The following is a 19,553-nucleotide window of genomic DNA, read 5'->3' as shown; positions in this document are numbered from 1 at the left end:
CCTCGTTAGACTACTACTTGAAGATATTCCTTAAAACCCACATCTGGGTCCCAAATATTTCTTTTTGTGCGTAATTTTATTTGACAATCACACTGATACGCTCCAAGAGGTTTACTATGTTAAAGGCGCAATTTAAATGCAGGCCATTTACCCGTAGGTTTTCAATACAAGAGAATGAATTATTTAATATAGCGCTCATATATACGTTAATATAATGTAATTTACGGAATGGATAAAGCATTTAAATGCAAATGAAGGAAATAAGTTGGCACAGTGTTGATCCTGTAAGTTGCTGCCAGATTGGCAGCGGAAGCTGGGCAGACCCCTGGTCCTCCCGGACAGACCTCCAACATCCCAACATTCCTAGTCCTCCAGCATCCCACAATTCCACGGCGTGACTGAGCGGGCAAGCAGTGGAGATGGCGGAGTCGGACGGCTGGGGTGAGCGTGGTTTGTGTATGCAGACTGTGAGGGGATGGAGAGGTTTGAGGGGGATGGATTTATTTTATTCTCTCTCACTCCGGCGTCCCGCTAAAGGCTCACTGTCGCTCTCTTTGCAGACGATGATTTCCAGGCCCAGGATTTGGTGGCCAAGCCGGTGATTGTGGACAAATGGGAAGGCGAGGACGAGGAGGAGGATGTGAAGGTAAAGAAGCAGCAGGCCCGGGCCGGACAGCTCCGCCCTCACATCCCCACCCCGCCCCTCCCCCGCCTCGGGGGACCGGACAACCCATCCCCCCCACCACCCCGGGGACCGGACCGGACAACCCACTCCACCCCACCCCACCACAACCCCCCTCCCCTCCCCTCGGGGGACCGGACAACCCATTCCCCCACACCACCCCGGGGACCGGACAACCCACTACACCACCCCACCTCACCACACCACACCACCCTGGGGACTGGACAACCCACACCCCCGGTACCGTACAACCCTCACCCCCCACCTCCCCGGTACTGTACAACTCCACCCCCCCCTCCCCCCGGGTACCGTACAACCACCCCCACCTCCCCGGTACCGTACAACCCCCACCTCCCTGGTCCCGTACAACCCCCCGCTACCGAACAACCCCCCCTCCCCACCCCCCCCCGCTACCGAACAACCCCCCCGCCCCACCCCCCCGCTACCGAACAACACCTCCCCCAGGGCAGGGTGCACCCCCAACCCCTGGGGCAGGACGCCCAACCCCCACCCACTCCCCAACTCAAACCCCCACTCCCCAATCCCACCTACTCCCCAACCCCAACCCCCCCACCCCCAACCCCAACCCCCCCCTCACCCACACCCCAACCCCACCCACTCCCCAACCCCCCCCTCACCCACTCCCCAACCCCCCCCTCACCCACTCCCCAACCCCCCCCTCACCCACTCCCCAACCCCAACCCCCCCCTCACCCACTCCCCAACCCCCCCCCACCCACTCCCCAACCCCAACCCCCCCCTCACCCACTCCCCAACCCCAACCCCCCCCCCTCACCCACTCCCCAACCCCAACCCCCCCCTCACCCACTCCCCAACCCCAACCCCCCCCTCACCCACTCCCCAACTCCCCCCTCACCCACTCCCCAACTCCCCCCTCACCCACTCCCCAACTCCCCCCTCACCCACTCCCCAACTCCCCCCTCACCCACTCCCCAACTCCCCCCTCACCCACTCCCCAACTCCCCCCTCACCCACTCCCCAACTCCCCCCTCACCCACTCCCCAACTCCCCCCTCACCCACTCCCCAACTCCCCCCTCACCCACTCCCCAACTCCCCCCTCACCCACTCCCCAACTCCCCCCTCACCCACTCCCCAACTCCCCCCTCACCCACTCCCCAACTCCCCCCTCACCCACTCCCCAACCTTGGGGCAGGACACCCACTGCTACCATCTACTCCTGAGGCCAAACATCAACCCAGTGGCAAGGCTTGCTCTCTCCCGTGGAGCATATTGTTGGCTCTGGCGGGGATGTCTCTTTCGGATATGGAGAAGAATATCACGTCACCATAACTTCCACATGGTTCCTGCTGTTGAGGGAAGTGGTAGTGCTATGCTATTTGCATATTGGGTGTGTTTCTTGATCACTCACCATCACCCCTGTGCTCACTGACCAGTGTTGGCTCTCAATTGCCTCCTGTCTAAAATTCATATCCTCATGTTCAAGTCGTTCCCTGGCATCAGCCCTAGCCTTTCTCTGTAACCCCCTTCAATCCTCTAACCCTCCAAGGTCTCTGTTATTTTTAATTCTGAACTTTCATTTATCCTCCAAACCCTTCATCCCACCATGAGTATCTATGTTTTCAGTTGCCTGGGCTCAGATCTCTGGGATTCTTACTCTAACCTGTCCAGTCCTGGTAACCCTTTCTCCCTTTTAAACATGCTGGTTAAAGCACATCTCTTTGGCCAAATGTTTGGTCAGTTTTTAATTTTTTCTTCCCAACTTGGTGTCGATTTGTGGCTGAGAATGGTTAAAGGTGCTACATAAATATCAATTATTATTAATCCTCTAAGGGAGACTAGGTTTTTTAGATTTGTTTACTCCTGAGATATTTTTATCTCCGTGATCCTTGTGCTTTGTTGAATGTTTTATGGTCTGTTTTTTTTGGGTGTTTCCACCCCTTCCATCAGTACTGACACCGCCCTCTGATAATGAACTTCCTGATGGAGCAAAGGGAGGCACATAGAGATCTGAATTATGCCACTTTACTTATTGTTTGCAGGGGTGAGGAATGTGTGGGGTAACTTATTCATCTATGTAAGGGCCACAGGTTTGTTAGCCCAGGGAAACTCAAGTTTCAAGTTTATTTGTTAGTGTCACAAGTAGCTTACATTAACATTGCAATGAAACTACTGTGAAAATCCCCTAGTTGCCACACTCCAGTGCCTGTTTGAGTACACAGAGGATTTAGCATGGCCAGTCTTTTGGACTGTTGGAGCACCTGGAAGAAAGCCATACAGACACACACAACGTGCAAACTCTACACAGACAGTGACCAGTGCAGGGAATCGAACTTGGGTCCCTGGTGCTGAGAGGCAGCAGTGCTAACTGCTGTGCCACCCCACTTTCTGAGAAAGAACAAAAGTAATGCAAAGGAGTAATGTAATTAGATTAATTTCTTGAATTCCTTTAAACAAGGTGCAAGCTTTATTTGAGGTATGTGAATGTTTAGTTTAAATAGTTCTCAGGTCTGCTGTTGCTTTAGGTTTACTTAATGCAGCCATGCCAAAAGGAATAGAGAAATAAAATAACGGTGTTTTACTTCAGATTGCTCTGATCAAGAATATATTTATTTATGTATGTTGCATAGTTCTTAAGTCAGGGAGTCAAGCTCAATTTAGAGTGGTAAAGTATTCTGGCACTTGGTGTGGGCCACATACAGCTGAAGCTACTTTGGAAGAGGCTACTATGGCTGTTTATTGGGGGTAGCGGGTACGTTGATATGTGATATTTGTGGTGCTGCTGCTAAATTGGATGCCAACAGATCACATCCCATTTGTTCTTGCCTTCAGATTTAATTGGTAACTGCATTGGATTGATTTAAATATGCTAAAAAATTCTATTAAATATATGTAAACTAAAAGGTGCCTGCAGCTTAAACTGTAACCAATTGTTCAATTCAGCGACACGAGGAAAACCTTTTTCTTAGCAAGTGTTTGAGATTTGGAATTCACTTCCTGAGAATGTGGTAAGGCATATTCCATTGAGACTTTCAAATGGGAGATAGACTGTTGCCTGGAAAGGAAGAATTGCAGAGTTACAGGGCGAAAGCGGGTAAATGGCATTCGGTTAATTGCTCATTTGGAGAGAGAGTGCAATCAATATGGGCCAAATGGCTGCCTCCTGCATTAACATAGAACATTACAGCGCAGAACAGGCCCTTCGGCCCACGATGTTGCGCCGACCAGCTTTTTAAAAAAAAACACTAACCCATTAATCTAAACCAATCCCATTTCGTCCATAAACCTATCCACAGATCTCTTAAACGCCCCCAAACTAGGCGCATTTACAACTGCAGCTGGCAGGGCATTCCAGTCCCTCACCACCCTCTGGGTAAAGAACCTACCCCTGACATCAGTCCTATAACTACCCCCCCCTTAATTTAAAGCCGTGCCCCCTCGTGCTAGCTTTCTCCATCCTAGGAAAAAGGCTATCACTATCCACCGTGTCTAAACCTCTAATCATCTTATATGTGATTTCCCCTTCTGTGGAGCATGGAGGAGCCAGAGTGCTCTTGCTGCCACCAGCCTGTACTCATGTCCACTTTGTCTCATTCCTCGATATATTGGAGTTTTGTGTGAAATGGGGCAAGCAGAGAGAATGCTCAGTCACCTTCCCCTTTTCCCCCACATGCCCACCAATGGAAAATCTCTTGCGTATGGTATTGAGGTACTACTCCCATTCACCATGGTACCTAATCGCTCTAGGTGTCATAATCAAGAGCATTGTAGTCAATGTAAAGTTGCACATTTGGTGTTGTTTTGCTTCCAATGTTTTTAATGATTCACATAAGCTTGAGGCAATGAGTATTTATATGGCAGGCTGCTCGATTTGTCAAATTTAGAACAAATTGAAATATAATTATAAATGGTAGTAGATGGTTTTCATCATGAATCTTCCTGGCTCAGTCATTGAGCTAGAATTTGTCCCAAACATTTGTCACATCTCGTGGAGAGGTACAGGATCAGAATGGGATTGGTGTGATTGATAGCATCTAGAGTAAGGGGAATACAAGCGAAGGGTGAAATATAAGGGATTCAATGATTAGATGGCATTCTTTGTAAGATCAAAAGTTGTTATGTTACCCACCATATGAGAGTGGGACATCGCAAACTAGTTTGAAAGGATATTGTTGAAACCAACAACATAGAAAAGCATGTTTGCAGAGTACTAGGGGTGACCTTAAAGAGCCTGATTTTGAGGTCTGTAGCCTGACGTGAGCCACATGCAAATTGGGATAAGGAGTTCCTGGAAGTGAACATGTAGCAAAGGATGATGTGGGAAAGGAGGAGTTCCATTCCCTGCGATGCTGACTCCATTGCTGGGTTCAGAAGAAATTGGGCTCCAGTTGGGACCACATTTGGGAGGGGGGGGGTGGTGATAATTAGGGTTGTAATAGGTGAATTTAAACCAGGAAGTGGGGGAGGGTGAGAACTTCCAGGTGGAAAAATAATTATAAAACTAGGAAGAATATAGTTACAGTAACAATCAGGAATGATGCCTTGGGCATTACATGTAAAGAGAAAGCGAAACAATGTAAAGTAGTTAAACCAGGAAAGAGCAATAAGGAGTATGCGAGTAAAATATTGGAGTGAGAGAGCAGTTTAGCACAAGCGTAGGCCTAATGAGCATTATTTACACAGAGTATAAGGAACAAATTCAGCTTAGCGTGTATGCTTGGTAGCCATTACTGAGACAGTCAGGACTGGGAACTAAACATACTAGGTCTTTAGGGAAGGTGAGAGGAAAAAGGAAATGATAGGGGTGACGTTTACTATCGTTACTAATTAAGGACAGAATAAGTAGGTAATGGAGACTTTACAGGTTGTACTAAGCAGTAGAGAAAGGATGTAAGATTATGGTCTCTGTGGTAGTAGCTATGAAATGGTCGATTGTATCGAACAGCGATTAAGATAAGCATGTAGCAGAGACAAGAGAGCTAATAAAAATTTTTAACTTTTAAAACTCTGGAATTTAAAAAGTTTAACTGACCGTGAAATTATTGTTGATTGTTGTAAAAATCCATCTGGTTCCTTTAGGAGTGCAAATCTGTCCTCACCTGGTCCGGCCTACATGTGACCCCAGATCCAGAGCAATGTGGCTGACTCTTAATTGCTCCTCAGGGATAGACAATAAATGTCCAGCCAACGACACCCACATCCCATGAATGGATAAGGAGTTACTTGGAGCCATATGAGTTAAATGCTGCGTACCAGTGGCAGTACCAGAAACCTAGGCTGATCACTGCCCTGCCACAGGTGTTACCACTGCATACAGCCTCGTCCCCAACTCCGGACAGTTTCTTTAAAAATTGAAAGCGCAGCATTATACTGAAAGGAGAAAAAGTTCACAAAAATAAAAAAGCAAACACAGATCCTGACAACAGGGAGAAATGCAAAGAGTAACAAAACATATTTTAAAGAGCTGCAAAAAGCATACAAGAAACAGCTTGCAGGAGATACTAATGTGACTTGAATTTGGAAAGAAGTTGTGGGGAGCTTTGTAGGCTCCTTAAACTACTAACATCAATAATGCAAATTAAAATATGGCATTTACAACATGTTGGATGATTACTTTATGTCACCGTTTGTGAGAAATACAGTAGCTTACTAGGCATCCCGAAAGAACTAATATACCATGGACTCAACAAAATTGAAGTGAGCAAAATAGAGTCATGAAAATATATTGACATTAAAAAATGACAAATTCCCAGGACCAACAGTATTAAGGGAATAAGGGAAAGACAGTTACATGAAGTTAGTCTGCAGGTTACTCATGATCTCAGGCTAAATGGACTGGATTCCAATTCTGGTTCCTCTGCTGACAGTAAATACTCATCCCATGATCAGCCTACCTTCTTCCCAGCTCTCTCACCACCCAACCAAACCCCAATTGCCCTGATGCGCAGTATCCAACAACTTCTGAGACCCAAGCACTAATCTCATGGATACCCCTTCCCCATTCTGGTCCCTAGTTCTTATTTCAGGGACGAGTTCTCTGTGTCACACAGAGAGAGGACACTGATATGAGAGTGAGCAAAACGGTGATAAAATTTAACACCGTAGGCCCCTCAGACTAAAGAGCAGTGCCTGAGTGACCCAACACTCGTACCATAGGTGGATGGAATGTTCCATGGGCTTGATGTTCAATGCTAATGCTTGTGCTCTCTGTCTGAAATCTACACTCATTTTGCTGGGTTGAACTGGTGATATAGTCAGAGAGAAAGCTTATTCAGCGTGACTGAAACCATACTGATAGTTCACTGGTACCCAAAATTTGAACTCATTTTACAGTAATCCTAGTGATACCTCTGAATGTATTGCCTAATATATTGGCAGGCTCATTCAGTAAAGCTGGTGATCTGAAATGCCAGAACAAGGTTGAAAAGTTTTTAAGTTGTCAGCAAAATCAAGACTTGGTTTGCTGACGCTTGTAGATGACTCACTTGTTACGTCATCAGCTTGAAATCGAACCTTGAACTCACGGCTGAATATTTTATGGTGAATATATCTAGTTTTCAGCCCTCTGAATTGGGCCCACATAACTAGGGGTAGCATGAATCATGGATTTTTGGATTTAGTAAATGCGGTAGTCACTCTGAAATTTGATAACTGCAAAGATAAAAGCAAAATGCTATAGCTCCTGCATATCTCAAATAAAAATGGAAAGTGTTTGAGGCAGTCTGGGTCAGGCAGTATCTAGAGAGAGAGGAACATGGGGTTAAGGTCAAATTGCTTTTCACAAGAACTAATATTTAGTACCATTTGAGCTGCGGAGAACATGCATTAAAACAAAATTTAATCCTTTCGGATCTGGCTTGTGACTCAATTTTGCCGCTGGTGGTGATGATGTGCGATTTCATTTGAGGAACAGTATCACAGCAATAAGACTACAACATTAAATAATCAGGTTCCCTAGGGTCTTCAGATTTATGGATTTTGCTCCACTGGTTGAGACATTGAGACTATTTCTGTTGTGCCCCAATGAATTTTTGGAGTAATCCTTGCTGAGAATGTGGAACTCACTATCACGTGGCTTGGTTGGTATTTAGACGTATTTAAAGGATGTGCTAATGAGAGGGAAGCTTGCGTAGAGTTTTAAACACCACATTAGGCCAGTTGGGCTGAATATTCTGTTTCTGGATTGTAAAATTTTATGTACTAATAACATCACTTTTTTTTAGGATAGCTAATGCAGTCTTCTGAAGATTATGATGGGAATGTCAGCATTTGTAAATGTTGCCTATATAACAAGACTGAAAGTCATCGTTTTAGGATAGTGTTCAGCACAGTAACAATATTGTAGCTGAGAGATGGTTGAACTGAGCAATTTGATAGAAAATCTAAAGGATTACTTCATATTCCCTCTCTATAAGGTGTAGCTATCCAGTGCATTGTTCAGACCAACTACTGGGAGTGTATTGTCTGTGTGCCTGTGTCTATATGTGGAATAGGGGTTAATGTTGTTGGCCTGATTTTGTAAAGGAATACATTTGGGGAGGACAAACAGGAAAAAAAGAATACACAAATAATAAGATTCTGATGTGTGTCGGGCAACAGAGAGAGACACATTGGAATGTGTGTGTACAGATCCGTTAAGGTAGCCAGGCAAGGAAATGTGACCAAGAAGGCATGAGAGATCCTGTGCTTGTTTTTATTGGTGAGATGTGGACATTGTTGGCTAGGCACGTTCGGAATTGCCCTTGAGGCCATTTAAGGGTCACACGTAGGCCAGAGCAGGTAAGGATGGCAGATTTCTTTCCCCAAAGTGAACCAAATGTTAATCAATGATTTCACAGACTTTTAATTCCATATTTTATTTTTTTGAATTCAAATTTCACCATTTAAGCCCTGGCCCCCGGATTACTAATTCATTAACAATATACTTATGCCACCGCCTCTCCAATTGGCTGAAGCTTAGCGCGTAAGAGCAGTTTTGCTGGAGCTGCATAAAGCACGACTTAGACCACTAGGTTGACTACTGTGTTCTGAGTCTGGTGAATCCATTACAGGAAGGATGAAATTACATGGAAGGGATGCTGAGATCTATGAGAATGTTGCCAGAAATTGAGAGTTTTAGTTACGATACTGATGGATAGACTGGGGTTTTTTGGAACAGAAGGGGCTGAGGGGAAAATTTGAGGTGTATAAAATTGAGTGACCTGTATGGAGAAGGTCACTCAATTTTAGAAGAACCCATTTCCATTAAAAAGATCAGTAACCAGGAGTCATAGGTTTTAAAATATTTGCAGTTGGTGGAAGAATGGAGAGAAGTTGAGTAATTTTTTTTATCAAGGCTGTTTTTTTGGGGGAAGGGATAGGTGGCAGAAACTCACTGCCTGAAAGGCTGGTAGAGGTGGCTAATACTGATCCATCTGTGCACACAGATAACCGGTATTGTCATTTACTGGTCGGATCTTATTCACTTGGTTTGAGCCCTGCAGTAGGCTGGCGGTCTGAGTATGACTTCCCGCAGCTTTCAGGGACCCTGAATGCCTACCCGCCAGGGAGCTAAACACTGGGTAAACAGCTTCAGAATTTGAATAAGATCTAACCTGGAGAAGCCCTAGAGTTGCAAATATGGAACATGAAGGTTGTAATCTGGAATTTGCGACCTTCACTTCAGGAGCTTCCGCATCTCGATCTGAGCTCCATTCCTCCCCTCCACCTCACTAACTTGGAGAGGGTGAAGCTTTTTTAATGACTGTGTTTAATAACTGTGATAAGCCTCCCTCACCAGCTGCTGCCTATCCAGTCGTTTGCAATAATATCATAGAACATAGAACATTACAGCGCAGAACAGGCCCTTCGGCCCACGATGTTGCGCCGACCAGTTTTTTAAAAACAAAACACTGACCCACTAATCTAAACCAATCCCTTTTCGTCCATAAACCTATCCATAGATCTCTTAAACGCCCCCAAACTAGGCGCATTTACAACCGCAGCAGGCAGGGCATTCCAATCCCTCACCACCCTCTGGGTAAAGAACCTACCCCTGACATCCGTCCTATAACTACCACCCCTTAATTTAAAGCCATGCCCCCTCGTGCTAGCATTCTCCATCCGAGGAAAAAGGCTATCACTATCCACCCTATCTAAACCTCTAATCATCTTATATGTTTCAGCAGAACTGTATAGCTTTCCCATGCAAGGCATTGGCAGTAATTGCTGCCATCATAAAACACTTGGGTAAGCTCTGGAGTTGCCATAACCTACAGGGCTGTGGAATCAGGTGCAGAAGGTGGAATTTGACTGGCTAGTTCTTTCTTGGATGACATGGACATGATGAGCCAAATTGCCATATATCTTTTTGAAACAATGGCTGAATTTTCAGGCCTTTCTCGCCGATGCAGGTTTCCTGAATAGAACAGGAAACCCTGTTGACAACAGCAGGATCAAAATCCTGCCGCTGGCCAATAGCAGGCAGCCTCTGCCATGAGTTTTTAAATAAACTGACTCTAAAATGTTAGTCCAGTTAGACTTTTCCGTTTGCAGATCGCTTGCTGGAAAACATGATAGGGTTTTGCCATTGATGGTGTGGCTTTCCTTTTAAAACTTTCTGAATTAACTTATTAGTAGTCATTGGTTGAACTTTAACTTTTTCTTTGATCAGCTGAATGTTTGCCATGTCCTGAAATCTAGTCTTGTCCTTGAATTTCCAAATGAAACTGCTGAGAAATCCACAGGTGTAGTTTCTGGCTACCTGATTCTGAGTCACTGCAGAGAGACAGCCCACTTTCCCAGCCCTGTCAGATTAGGAAAAACCAAGGGTTTGCACAGACCTCTAAATGTCTCCATAGTCAAAAATATTTGATATAGATATTGGTAAGGTATAAATAAATTTTCAGGAATGTGGAGCCAAATGTGAAGAATCCTAGCCCTTCGTAACACGTCACCTCCTCTCTACGGCTGAGTAAATGTCCTGCATAGGATTGCATTTCCCCAAACCGTCACTAGAGGGGAGGGCAATCACAGTGCCAGGCCACCTTAAAGATTTGTAAATAGAATATTTCCTCACAGGGAACATTAGTGAGGTGTCCAGAGGTAATTTAACACTGGGACTACTTTTTTTAATGACCCTGAAGCAGCATCAAATTGTCATGAGAAAAGACATGGGGAACAATGTCACTGTGCTCTCCTGGAACACGTTGGAGGTTAGAGGGGAATTCCTGATGTGTTTGTTCTTGGCTTTGCTTCAGGCCCTATCTCTGCTTTTGTGTCTCAGGTTATATGGTGGCTGGTAGAATGATGTGGGGTGTGTGGGACAGACCTGTGCTTTTCCTGTTATTTTTGCACATTTGTGCAAAAGCCTGTTTTGCTTGGCTTCTTATTTTCATGTTTTATGTTCTATTTTTATCCTAAACCTTGCATTATTTCTTAACATTAACTTTCAATAAAAGTAATAATTCATTCCAGAATCTGATCCACCTCTGTAAATATTGGCCTTTCAAAGGCTGGAAACTGCCTCCCAAGTATTGATTTTCTCTTGCAACTGGTTGATCTTTGACAATAATCTTTGACTTCGTTTTCCATGGAAAATGGATGCTCTAAATCCTCAAGATATCTTGACAAGATTCCAATGAATTGCCAGCTGCTGCAATCCACATCCTAGGTCCAATGTCCACGTTTGATTAAGGAGTGTGACTACATTTGAGCTGTCCAGTACCGTCTTGTAGGACTGGTGGTTTTGGCCTGCTTCCCTCGGGCATTGTCTCTGCTGCCAAAACCTTGTACCAAATTGGTAAAATGAGGAAGCCTTGTTGAAGTTTTTGCACCTGAGGTTTGGATATGGCAGGATTTAGCAATATTGCCTCATTGATGGAGAAATCCCAAGTCAGAAGACGCAAGATCTATTCATATTAGCAACCTGAGATTGTAGGCTTCTGCGGCACTGATATAGGCATTTGACTCATTGAGCCTCTGTTTAGCAACCACATCAGGCTCATGGCGTAATTCAATACCGCCAGTTCTCTGTACTTTTAATATATTGATGTCCCTGATTAAAACTTTTTTTTATTGGAACTCTTTAATTTGTTAACGTGGTAATTTGTTGCCATCAAGTAATGTACAATTTAATGTTGTGCATTATGCTTTCAGGTTCCATGTTGTGAACTTAAGTGTTGCATAAAGGCAAAAGAATGAACAATTTGCTGTAATAAGCTAAAGACTAGGCATTTAAACAATATATTTAAAAATCTTACTTGTAAGTTGGTCTGCAAAGGCATATTTCCTTTTTTTTGTTTGACTGTCTCCCTGATTGTAAATGTTTCCTATATGAATGTCGTACTGAAATTATAACTGCCCACTGGCCTGTTTTACATCTCCCAATTCCTGTACTGAAGAAGAACTTGTTTCCATGTTTCACTACTTCTGAATCGTTCAATAATTTCCACTTAACTGTAAATAAATAGCATAAGTAACCAATAATGCATGTTTTTTTAATTGAAAATTGAATTATGTCTGCATATGAGCCTAATGATCTGCTGCTCTCTTTTGTCATTTGGAAATGTTGATACTAGTTGGTATTCCAACCTATGCCATCAAACCTGTGCCCGATTTGCAGAGTAAAATCCAAATTTCTAGTTTCTGCAGGAAAGTTGGGATGGAAGTTTAGTGGCTGCTTTAGAGGATGTGTTTGGGAAAATGGAGGTGAAAGTGTGAAACTGGCTTTCCTTCTGATGGCTTCTTACACAGTGACATCAAGGGGTAACTGTAATTAGACTTGGTCAAGGTAGGTAAAGAGGGAGAGGTGGCATCATCTTAACTCACTGTTATAACATACCTTGATCTTTTTCTCACACATTGCTTAGGAGCCAAGTATTTTGAACATTCCAGTGTGTTACATTAATATTAACAGCACAGAAGCAGCTCCATTCGCCCAGTTGGGTCGTGCCAATATTTGTGTTCCACCAACCTATTCTTTTCCTTTCATCCTCATGTTCACCTATAAAAAGGTTCCGTTCACCTGCAGTTGGGACATTTTCTCTACATCTTATGTAACAAACCGTTTCATAATCTTAAGCATGGAAAATAGGAGCCGGCCTTTCAGCCCTTGGAACCTGCTCTGCCATTCGATGTGATCATGACTGATTCACTGTCTTATGTCATGATGCTGTGCTCGCCCCGGACGCCTGTAGAGTCCAGCAAACCATCCATTTCTTTTTTAAATGTATTCAATGATGGCTTCCACCGCCTTCTGTGGTAGAGAATTCCTCAGGTTCACCACCCTGTGAGCAAAGAAATTTGTTCTCGTCTCAATCCTCATTGAGACTGTCACCTATTATCCTGGACCCTACTGCTAGCCAGAGGAAATAACACTCCTGTATCCACTTTGTCCAGCCCTGTCAGAATTTTATAGGTTTAAATGAAATCCCCCTCATTCTTCTGAATTCCAGTGGACATTGGTTCAGTCGACCCAATCTCTTATAAGACAATCTGCCATCCCAGGCATCGGGGTCTGGTGAACCTTTGCTGCACTCCCTCTAGAAGGACACTATACTACACACTATTCCAGGTGTGGTCTTGCGCTGTACAGTTGCAGTAAGGCATCCTTGTTCCTGTACTCCAGTGCTCTTGCAATGAAGGCCAACATACGATTTGCCTTCCTGAGTGCTCAGTGTATCTGTATGTTAGCTTTAAAGAATTCTATTGGGTCACCACTCAGTCTTCTCTGTTAAGCAGTTACTTTTGTTATTTTTGCATTTAATGCTTATTCCCCCTCCCCTCACCAATTTTCACCTCCTTACGGTGTACTCTGTTCACCGGTACAGTTTCACTGGGGAAGGCCTTTTGGTACCTCACCACAATGTAACCAAGGCACTAAGTATTGAGAGGGCACTACAGTGTTCTGATCCTACCACCGTTGCTATTTACACATGCCTTTTACCAACAGAGGCCACTGAAGCCATTAGCAGAAGTCTGCGACAATCTATTGCCTCCCTGTCCCAAGAATGCCGAGGCGAAATGTACCTCAGCGGCTGCTGTGAGATCAGCTCAGTACAGACTCGGGATTGAGCTTGGATCTTTTCATCTGCGGCTTAATAGCACACTGTGTTGTACTCCATAAACAAGGTACACTAGGATTTGAATGATTTGATGGCTCCTTTTGCAGTTTACATTGCACGGGACATACAAACATTAAAAATTAGGAGCAGCAGTAGGCCACTTGGCCCTTCAAACCTGCTCCGCCATTCAAGATTACGGCTGTTCTGATTGTAACTTCCCACCTACCCAAATAATCTTTCACCCCCTTATCAGGAATCTAGCACTGCCTTAAAAATATTCAAAGACTCTGCTTCCATTGTCTTCTAAGGAAGAGTGCTTCAAAGACTCATAACTTTGTCAGTGAAAAATAATTCCCTTAATCTCTGTCTGAAATGGGTGACTCCTTATTTAAAACAGTGTCTCCTACCTCTAGATTCTCCCACAAAAGAAAACGTCCTCTCACATTCACTTCGTGAAGATCTTTTATGTTTCAATCAAGTCGCCTCTACTCTTCTGCAAACAAGCTGGCCTGGCCAACCTTTCCTTACCAGATGACGAGCCCATTCCAGTTATTACTCTAGTGAGCTTTCTTTGAACTGTTTCCAATGCATTTACATCCTTTCTTCAATCCGGAGATCAATACTGTACGTAATTCCAGATGGTGGTCTCACCATTTCCCTGTATAACTGAAGCATAACTTTTTTACTTCTGTCTTTAATTTCCCTCGCCAAAAAAGTTCCATATGCCAAGTCTTTGCATACTCAATTGCTCTATATTAGCCCTTTATGGCCTCCTGGGTTTGTGTTCGCATTTTAGTATACTATCTTTGTGTCATCGGCAAATTTAGCAACCATTCCTTTGGTGCCTTCATCCAAATCATTTTTAAAAATTATAATGAACTGAGGCCTTAGCACTGATCCCTGAGGCACACCACTTGCCATCCAGAAAGAAAACTATTTATGCCTATTCTCTATTTCTTGTTAGCTGGCCAACTTTCAGTCCAGTCCAGTATGTTACCATATGAACCATGAGCTTTTTTTTTGCAATAACCTTTGATACAGCATTTTATCAAATGCCTTCTGAAAATCTAAGTACAGTACATCCAGTGATTTCCCCTTTATCCAAAATGCTCATTACTTGAAAGAACTCCAATAAATTGTCGCTGCCTGATTACCCTGAATTTTGCCAAATGCCTGACTCATATGGTTTTATCATTAGTTTCTAGCATTTTCCCTTTAATAGATATTAAGCTAACTGGCTTGTAGTTTCCTGTTTTCTTTCTCCCTCTCTTTTTGGTTAAAGGAGTTGTTCACTATTTTCCAGTGTCAAGGAACCATCTGTGAATCTAGGAAATTTTGGAAAATTAAAACCAACACATCAACTATCTTAGCAGCAAGTCCTTTTAAGACTTAAGGATGAAGTTTGTCAGGATAGCTTTGCTCTCCACAAAGTTGTAACAAGTGGGGTACAAGAATGAAAGTAACTTGGAGGTTTTAGAACATTCTGTTGGTGACTTCATTTTAAGGAATGTGGATTAGGAATTTAAATACCTTCTTTTGTTTCTGTAGGATAACTGGGATGATGATGAAGAAGAAAAGAAACCAGTAAAACAAGGTAAACCTGCAGATTTCTTTATTCTTGATCAGAGGTGATGTAATGGCTGATTTTAGAATTCTAGAGGGACTAGGTTGTGTGGATCATAGATAACTGTTTAAAGCTTGCCCGGAACAGCAGAAAGAGAGAATAGAGGCTAAATTTGAAGAGAGATCTTCCTTTCGCTGAGCGGTTGGTCAATTTACGGAACACACCTCCTAAGGTGTTTGCAGGAAAAGGTTTAGTAACAATTCATTCAAAAGGAATAATATTTTGGGATATTGTGTAGATGATTTGAATCATGACATTGGTGAAGTGAGTTCGGGTGGAACAAGTGACTTTGGACTTATTGTTCCTAAGCTGCGACCACTGGGGGTTTTCCTCCCTTCATGTCTGGCCAGTTTGTAAACTCATTGATAGAGAGCAATCACTATGATTAATCAACAATTCTGTTATCAAATCATCCAACTACCAGGATGATAGAAGGTGAATTAAAAGGGCTGTGGTCTTTTTTTTAAGCTCAGTTGGTAGCACTGCTGTTTCTGAGTCAAAAAGTCCTGGCCTCCTCCAAAGCAGTTTAGTGCAAAATTGAGGATGACACATCCAGGAGGATGAGTTACACAATCGGAGCATGGTTTCTCAGATGGGGCATTAAACTCCGTTTCCCCCTCAGTTTGTGTGAAAGGATCCCATGGCACGATTTGAAGAAGAGCAGGTAAATTTTCATTGGTGCGCTGGGCAGATTTATATAAATTTACAGTTGCATCTTAACTTTTATATTCTTTACACATTGTCACAAAACAGTGTTTATGGCCTTGCCCTCGTCAGGTGCTTGTGCTGATTTTAATGTCTTTTAAACCTGAGCCCCCAAATCTTGTGCTTTTCCCTGTTAGCCAAGTTTCCATTGAATTGTTTATGACTTTCCATTCTGCTTAAATAGCCAGCTGAGACTCACCAGCCAGGGTTACACATCAAGTGTACTCACTTCTTTGGAGTATCCGAGGGTGGTAAGGGTCAGCGGAACATTGTTTCTTTGTTAGGCAGCTCCTTCAGGAGAGGGCTAGGCTGGGGTTAGGGCTAAAATTTTATAACATGGTAGAATATCCAGCTCTGTGAACGGTTGCTTCCTCAGATTTTAAAAGTACATTTGTTCCCTGCTTGAACATAGAGGGACAGGTAAACTGCTTTCAGGTTGTTGTGTAGTAACCTTCCAAAATCTGTGGAAATGGAGGAATTTCGAATATGTATTTAATGCTGGTTCATTATGATACAGTGGCTACTGTAGCCTTCTGGGGACTGTGCAGTATAAATCCCATACATTTGAAACAAAATATAGGGAGATATCCTGTTGGATATTGTAGGTAAGGGCGAAATAAAAAGTGAAAAAATCTTTTCAGTGTTTGCTTATCGCAGTAATAGCTACCACCTCACCAGCTATGGTTTTGACTTCTCTGAAATTCTTACAGTAGAGGTAAAGATTTCGGAAAAGAAGAAATTAAGTGACCGGATTAAGGAGAGGGAGGAAAAAGAAAGGCAACTGAAGAAGAAAAAACAGGAGGCGTTAAAGAATGTAAGTTGCTCTATATCCCTCAAGGTGTAGCACTACTACTGTGGGAATTAATACTGCTGAAAGATACAAGTCTTAAAATGCAATGCATCAGGCATCAACATATGAAGTTCAGCTGGTCAGAGTTGCACAAAGCCATAGAGGACTTTCAGCCCTTCACTTATAAGTTTGAGAATGTATAAATCTTGACAAAGTGAACTGGTAGTTCATAATTCTGATTCAGAAATAAAATGTGTTAATATCAGATGCTAATATATGATGGAAGAGCAACACAGCAGCTTATCTTTTACCTTCAAGTTTACTCTTACTGTTCAGCAGAGACACAAACTCCATATGGTTTCCCTGAAGCAACTGTTACAGCTACATCTGTTTTATACTCTTTAGGAAGTTGAACCAGTAACCATTATCTGCCTTTAGTAAGGCAATTAGCTTAACAATGCAATAGCATGCACTCGCTGATACATTGACATTCTGCTTGAGTCTGGACTTCTGTTCTATTTACCCCAGTCTCTATGGATTGTATACAGTAACCCACCTCTTGTGCTGTTTCTAAAGGAAGCCAAGATTATTTGAACCAAGGTGCACAGTTGTATTCGATCTTCAGTTTTAAAGCTGTATATTGTGTCCTTATTTTTATATTTAAATTTTTAAATCAGATTTCCACATTTTAGTGGAAGCTGTCTATGCAAATTTGTTGTGTTATTCTCTCTCTTCGTTAATAAACATGGATATTCGTAATGAAACAAGTCAACTGGGGCAACACAATGCTTAGCATTGCTGTCTCAAAGTGCTAGGGACCTAGGTTCAATTACAGCCTTGACTGTCTGTATGGAGTTTGCACCTTTTCCCCGTGTCTGTGAGAGTTTCTTCCTAGAGTCCAAAGATGTGCAGGTTAGGTGTTTGAGAGAAGAACAGGTACGCAGACAGTGAATCTCTGGGAAATAAAAATGAGTGGATTGACATTTTAATGGTGTTACTCAGAATTACTCTGTCATTTTGTATTCCACCTGTCCATTCCAATGTACATTGTTTTTCAGTTAGAGAAATCAGCAGAACCAGTGGAGCTTTCGCCAGAGGAACAACTAGCAGAAAAACTCCGACTAACAAAGCTACAAGAACAAGCGGACCTGGAAGTAGCAAAGGACACATTTGGTAAGTTGGGAATAAACGTTCAGTAACTTCCTTAAGTCACATGAACTTAGACTATAAAACATAGGAGCAGAATTAGGCCACTCGGCCCATTGAGTCTACTCTGCCATTCAATAATGGCTGATATTTTTCTCATCCCCATTTTTCTGCCTTTTCCCCATAACCCTGATTCCCTATCTGTCAAGATCCTATCTATCTCTGTCTTAAAGATACTCAACGACCTGGTCTCCTCAGCCTTCTGTGGCAAAGAGTTCCACAGATTCACCACACTCTGGCTGAAGAAATTCCTCTCATGTAATTTCAGTTACATTAAAGTTTTTGTACTATTCCCACATTGGTGCAAGCTCCAATCTAGTTGTAAAATTTAATGCAATTTTAAAATTTTATGACGTTGGTGTAACATTTGAATGGCTTGTAGGTGCCCTAGATTGTTCATGGTGATAATCATTGCTCTATCTTGGATTCCAATGTAATTAGGCTACATTTTGAACTAAATTCCAGCTGAAGAATTGCTATAGGGACCTGGGTGGATATCATCTTGACTTCCAGGAATTGCTTGCTAAATAACACTGAATTTCCGAGAATTTCACACTAAGTAGCAAATATTTATGTATCACTGAGCTCACTGACCAAGAAGATCCCAGCTTGAACTTGGGCCTATGCTGATCTTGGGCAGGCAATAGAGGGATGTGTAAATGATTGCCCATTCCATTTTCTTCTGTTTACTTATTTGTGGGATGTGGATACTGCTAGCTTGGCCTGTATTTATTGCCTTTGAAAGGTGATGGTGAATTGCCTTCTTGAACAGCTGCAAGTCCATGTGGTCAGTGGGGAAAAGGGGCCTGAAGGTTATTTGTAAGTTGTTCAGTGTTATTTAGCAAGCTGTGAAACCTGAGAAGGAAGCTGGGTTGTGTATCAAATTCTTTCTGCTGGTTAGTAGGAAAGATTCAGTAATAAAACCCTTGATCTCGAATGTGGTTGGGAAGTGCAGCTGATTGTGTTAGCTATTCTGGCTGAGTCACAACAGTCAATCTGGAAGAAGCCATGCACTCTGCTCTCTCCAGTGTAAGGCTTTAATGTTGATTGCTATAGGAGACGGCGTTTAATCGTAAAAGGAGATGCTTGTGAGGCAATGGGGAAAGAGCACGCGGGTGAGACTAATTGGGTTGTTATTTTTGCAGAAGGCTGTGGAGGCCAGATCATTGAGTGTCTTTAAGACAGAGACAGATAGGTTCTTGATCGATAAGGGGATTAGGGGTTATGGGGAAAAGACAGGAGAATGGGGATAAGAAAAATATCAGCCATGATTGAATGGCAGAGCAGACTTGATGGGCCGAGTGGCCTAATTCCATCATGTTTATGATAAGAACATAAGAACATAAGAAATAGGAGCAGGAGTAGGCCATCCAGCCCTTCGAGCCTGCCCCGCCATTCAATAAGATCATGGCTGATCTGTCGCTGCTCAGTTCCACTTTCCCGCCCTCTCCCCATAACCCTTAATCCCCTCTCCTATCAAAAACCCATCAACCCGCGTCTTAAAAATATTTAGCGAGGCAGCCT

At 43.2% G+C, this 19,553-nt stretch overlaps 1 protein-coding gene across 1 annotated transcript in view; it reads left to right on the top strand.

Moving 5' to 3' along the window:
* The first annotated feature begins 354 nt into the window (after nucleotides 1-354).
* LOC145359623 (eukaryotic translation initiation factor 3 subunit J-like) overlaps nucleotides 355-19,553 on the top strand; it is a 37,189-nt gene continuing 17,990 nt past the window's right edge. The window contains exons 1-5 of the mRNA XM_080214327.1: nucleotides 355-441; nucleotides 561-646; nucleotides 15,253-15,298; nucleotides 16,744-16,847; nucleotides 17,882-17,996. Coding sequence (XP_080070453.1) covers nucleotides 420-441; nucleotides 561-646; nucleotides 15,253-15,298; nucleotides 16,744-16,847; nucleotides 17,882-17,996 — 373 coding nt within the window. The 5' untranslated portion in view covers nucleotides 355-419. The remainder of the gene's footprint in view (nucleotides 442-560; nucleotides 647-15,252; nucleotides 15,299-16,743; nucleotides 16,848-17,881; nucleotides 17,997-19,553) is intronic.

Source organism: Carcharhinus amblyrhynchos, chromosome 28 (assembly GCF_965287045.1).
Source record: "Carcharhinus amblyrhynchos chromosome 28, sCarAmb.v2.hapA, whole genome shotgun sequence".
NCBI classification, from domain to species: domain Eukaryota; kingdom Metazoa; phylum Chordata; class Chondrichthyes; order Carcharhiniformes; family Carcharhinidae; genus Carcharhinus; species Carcharhinus amblyrhynchos.
The sequence above is the reverse complement of the archived record's forward strand: the minus strand, read 5'-3'. Positions and strand labels throughout refer to the sequence as shown.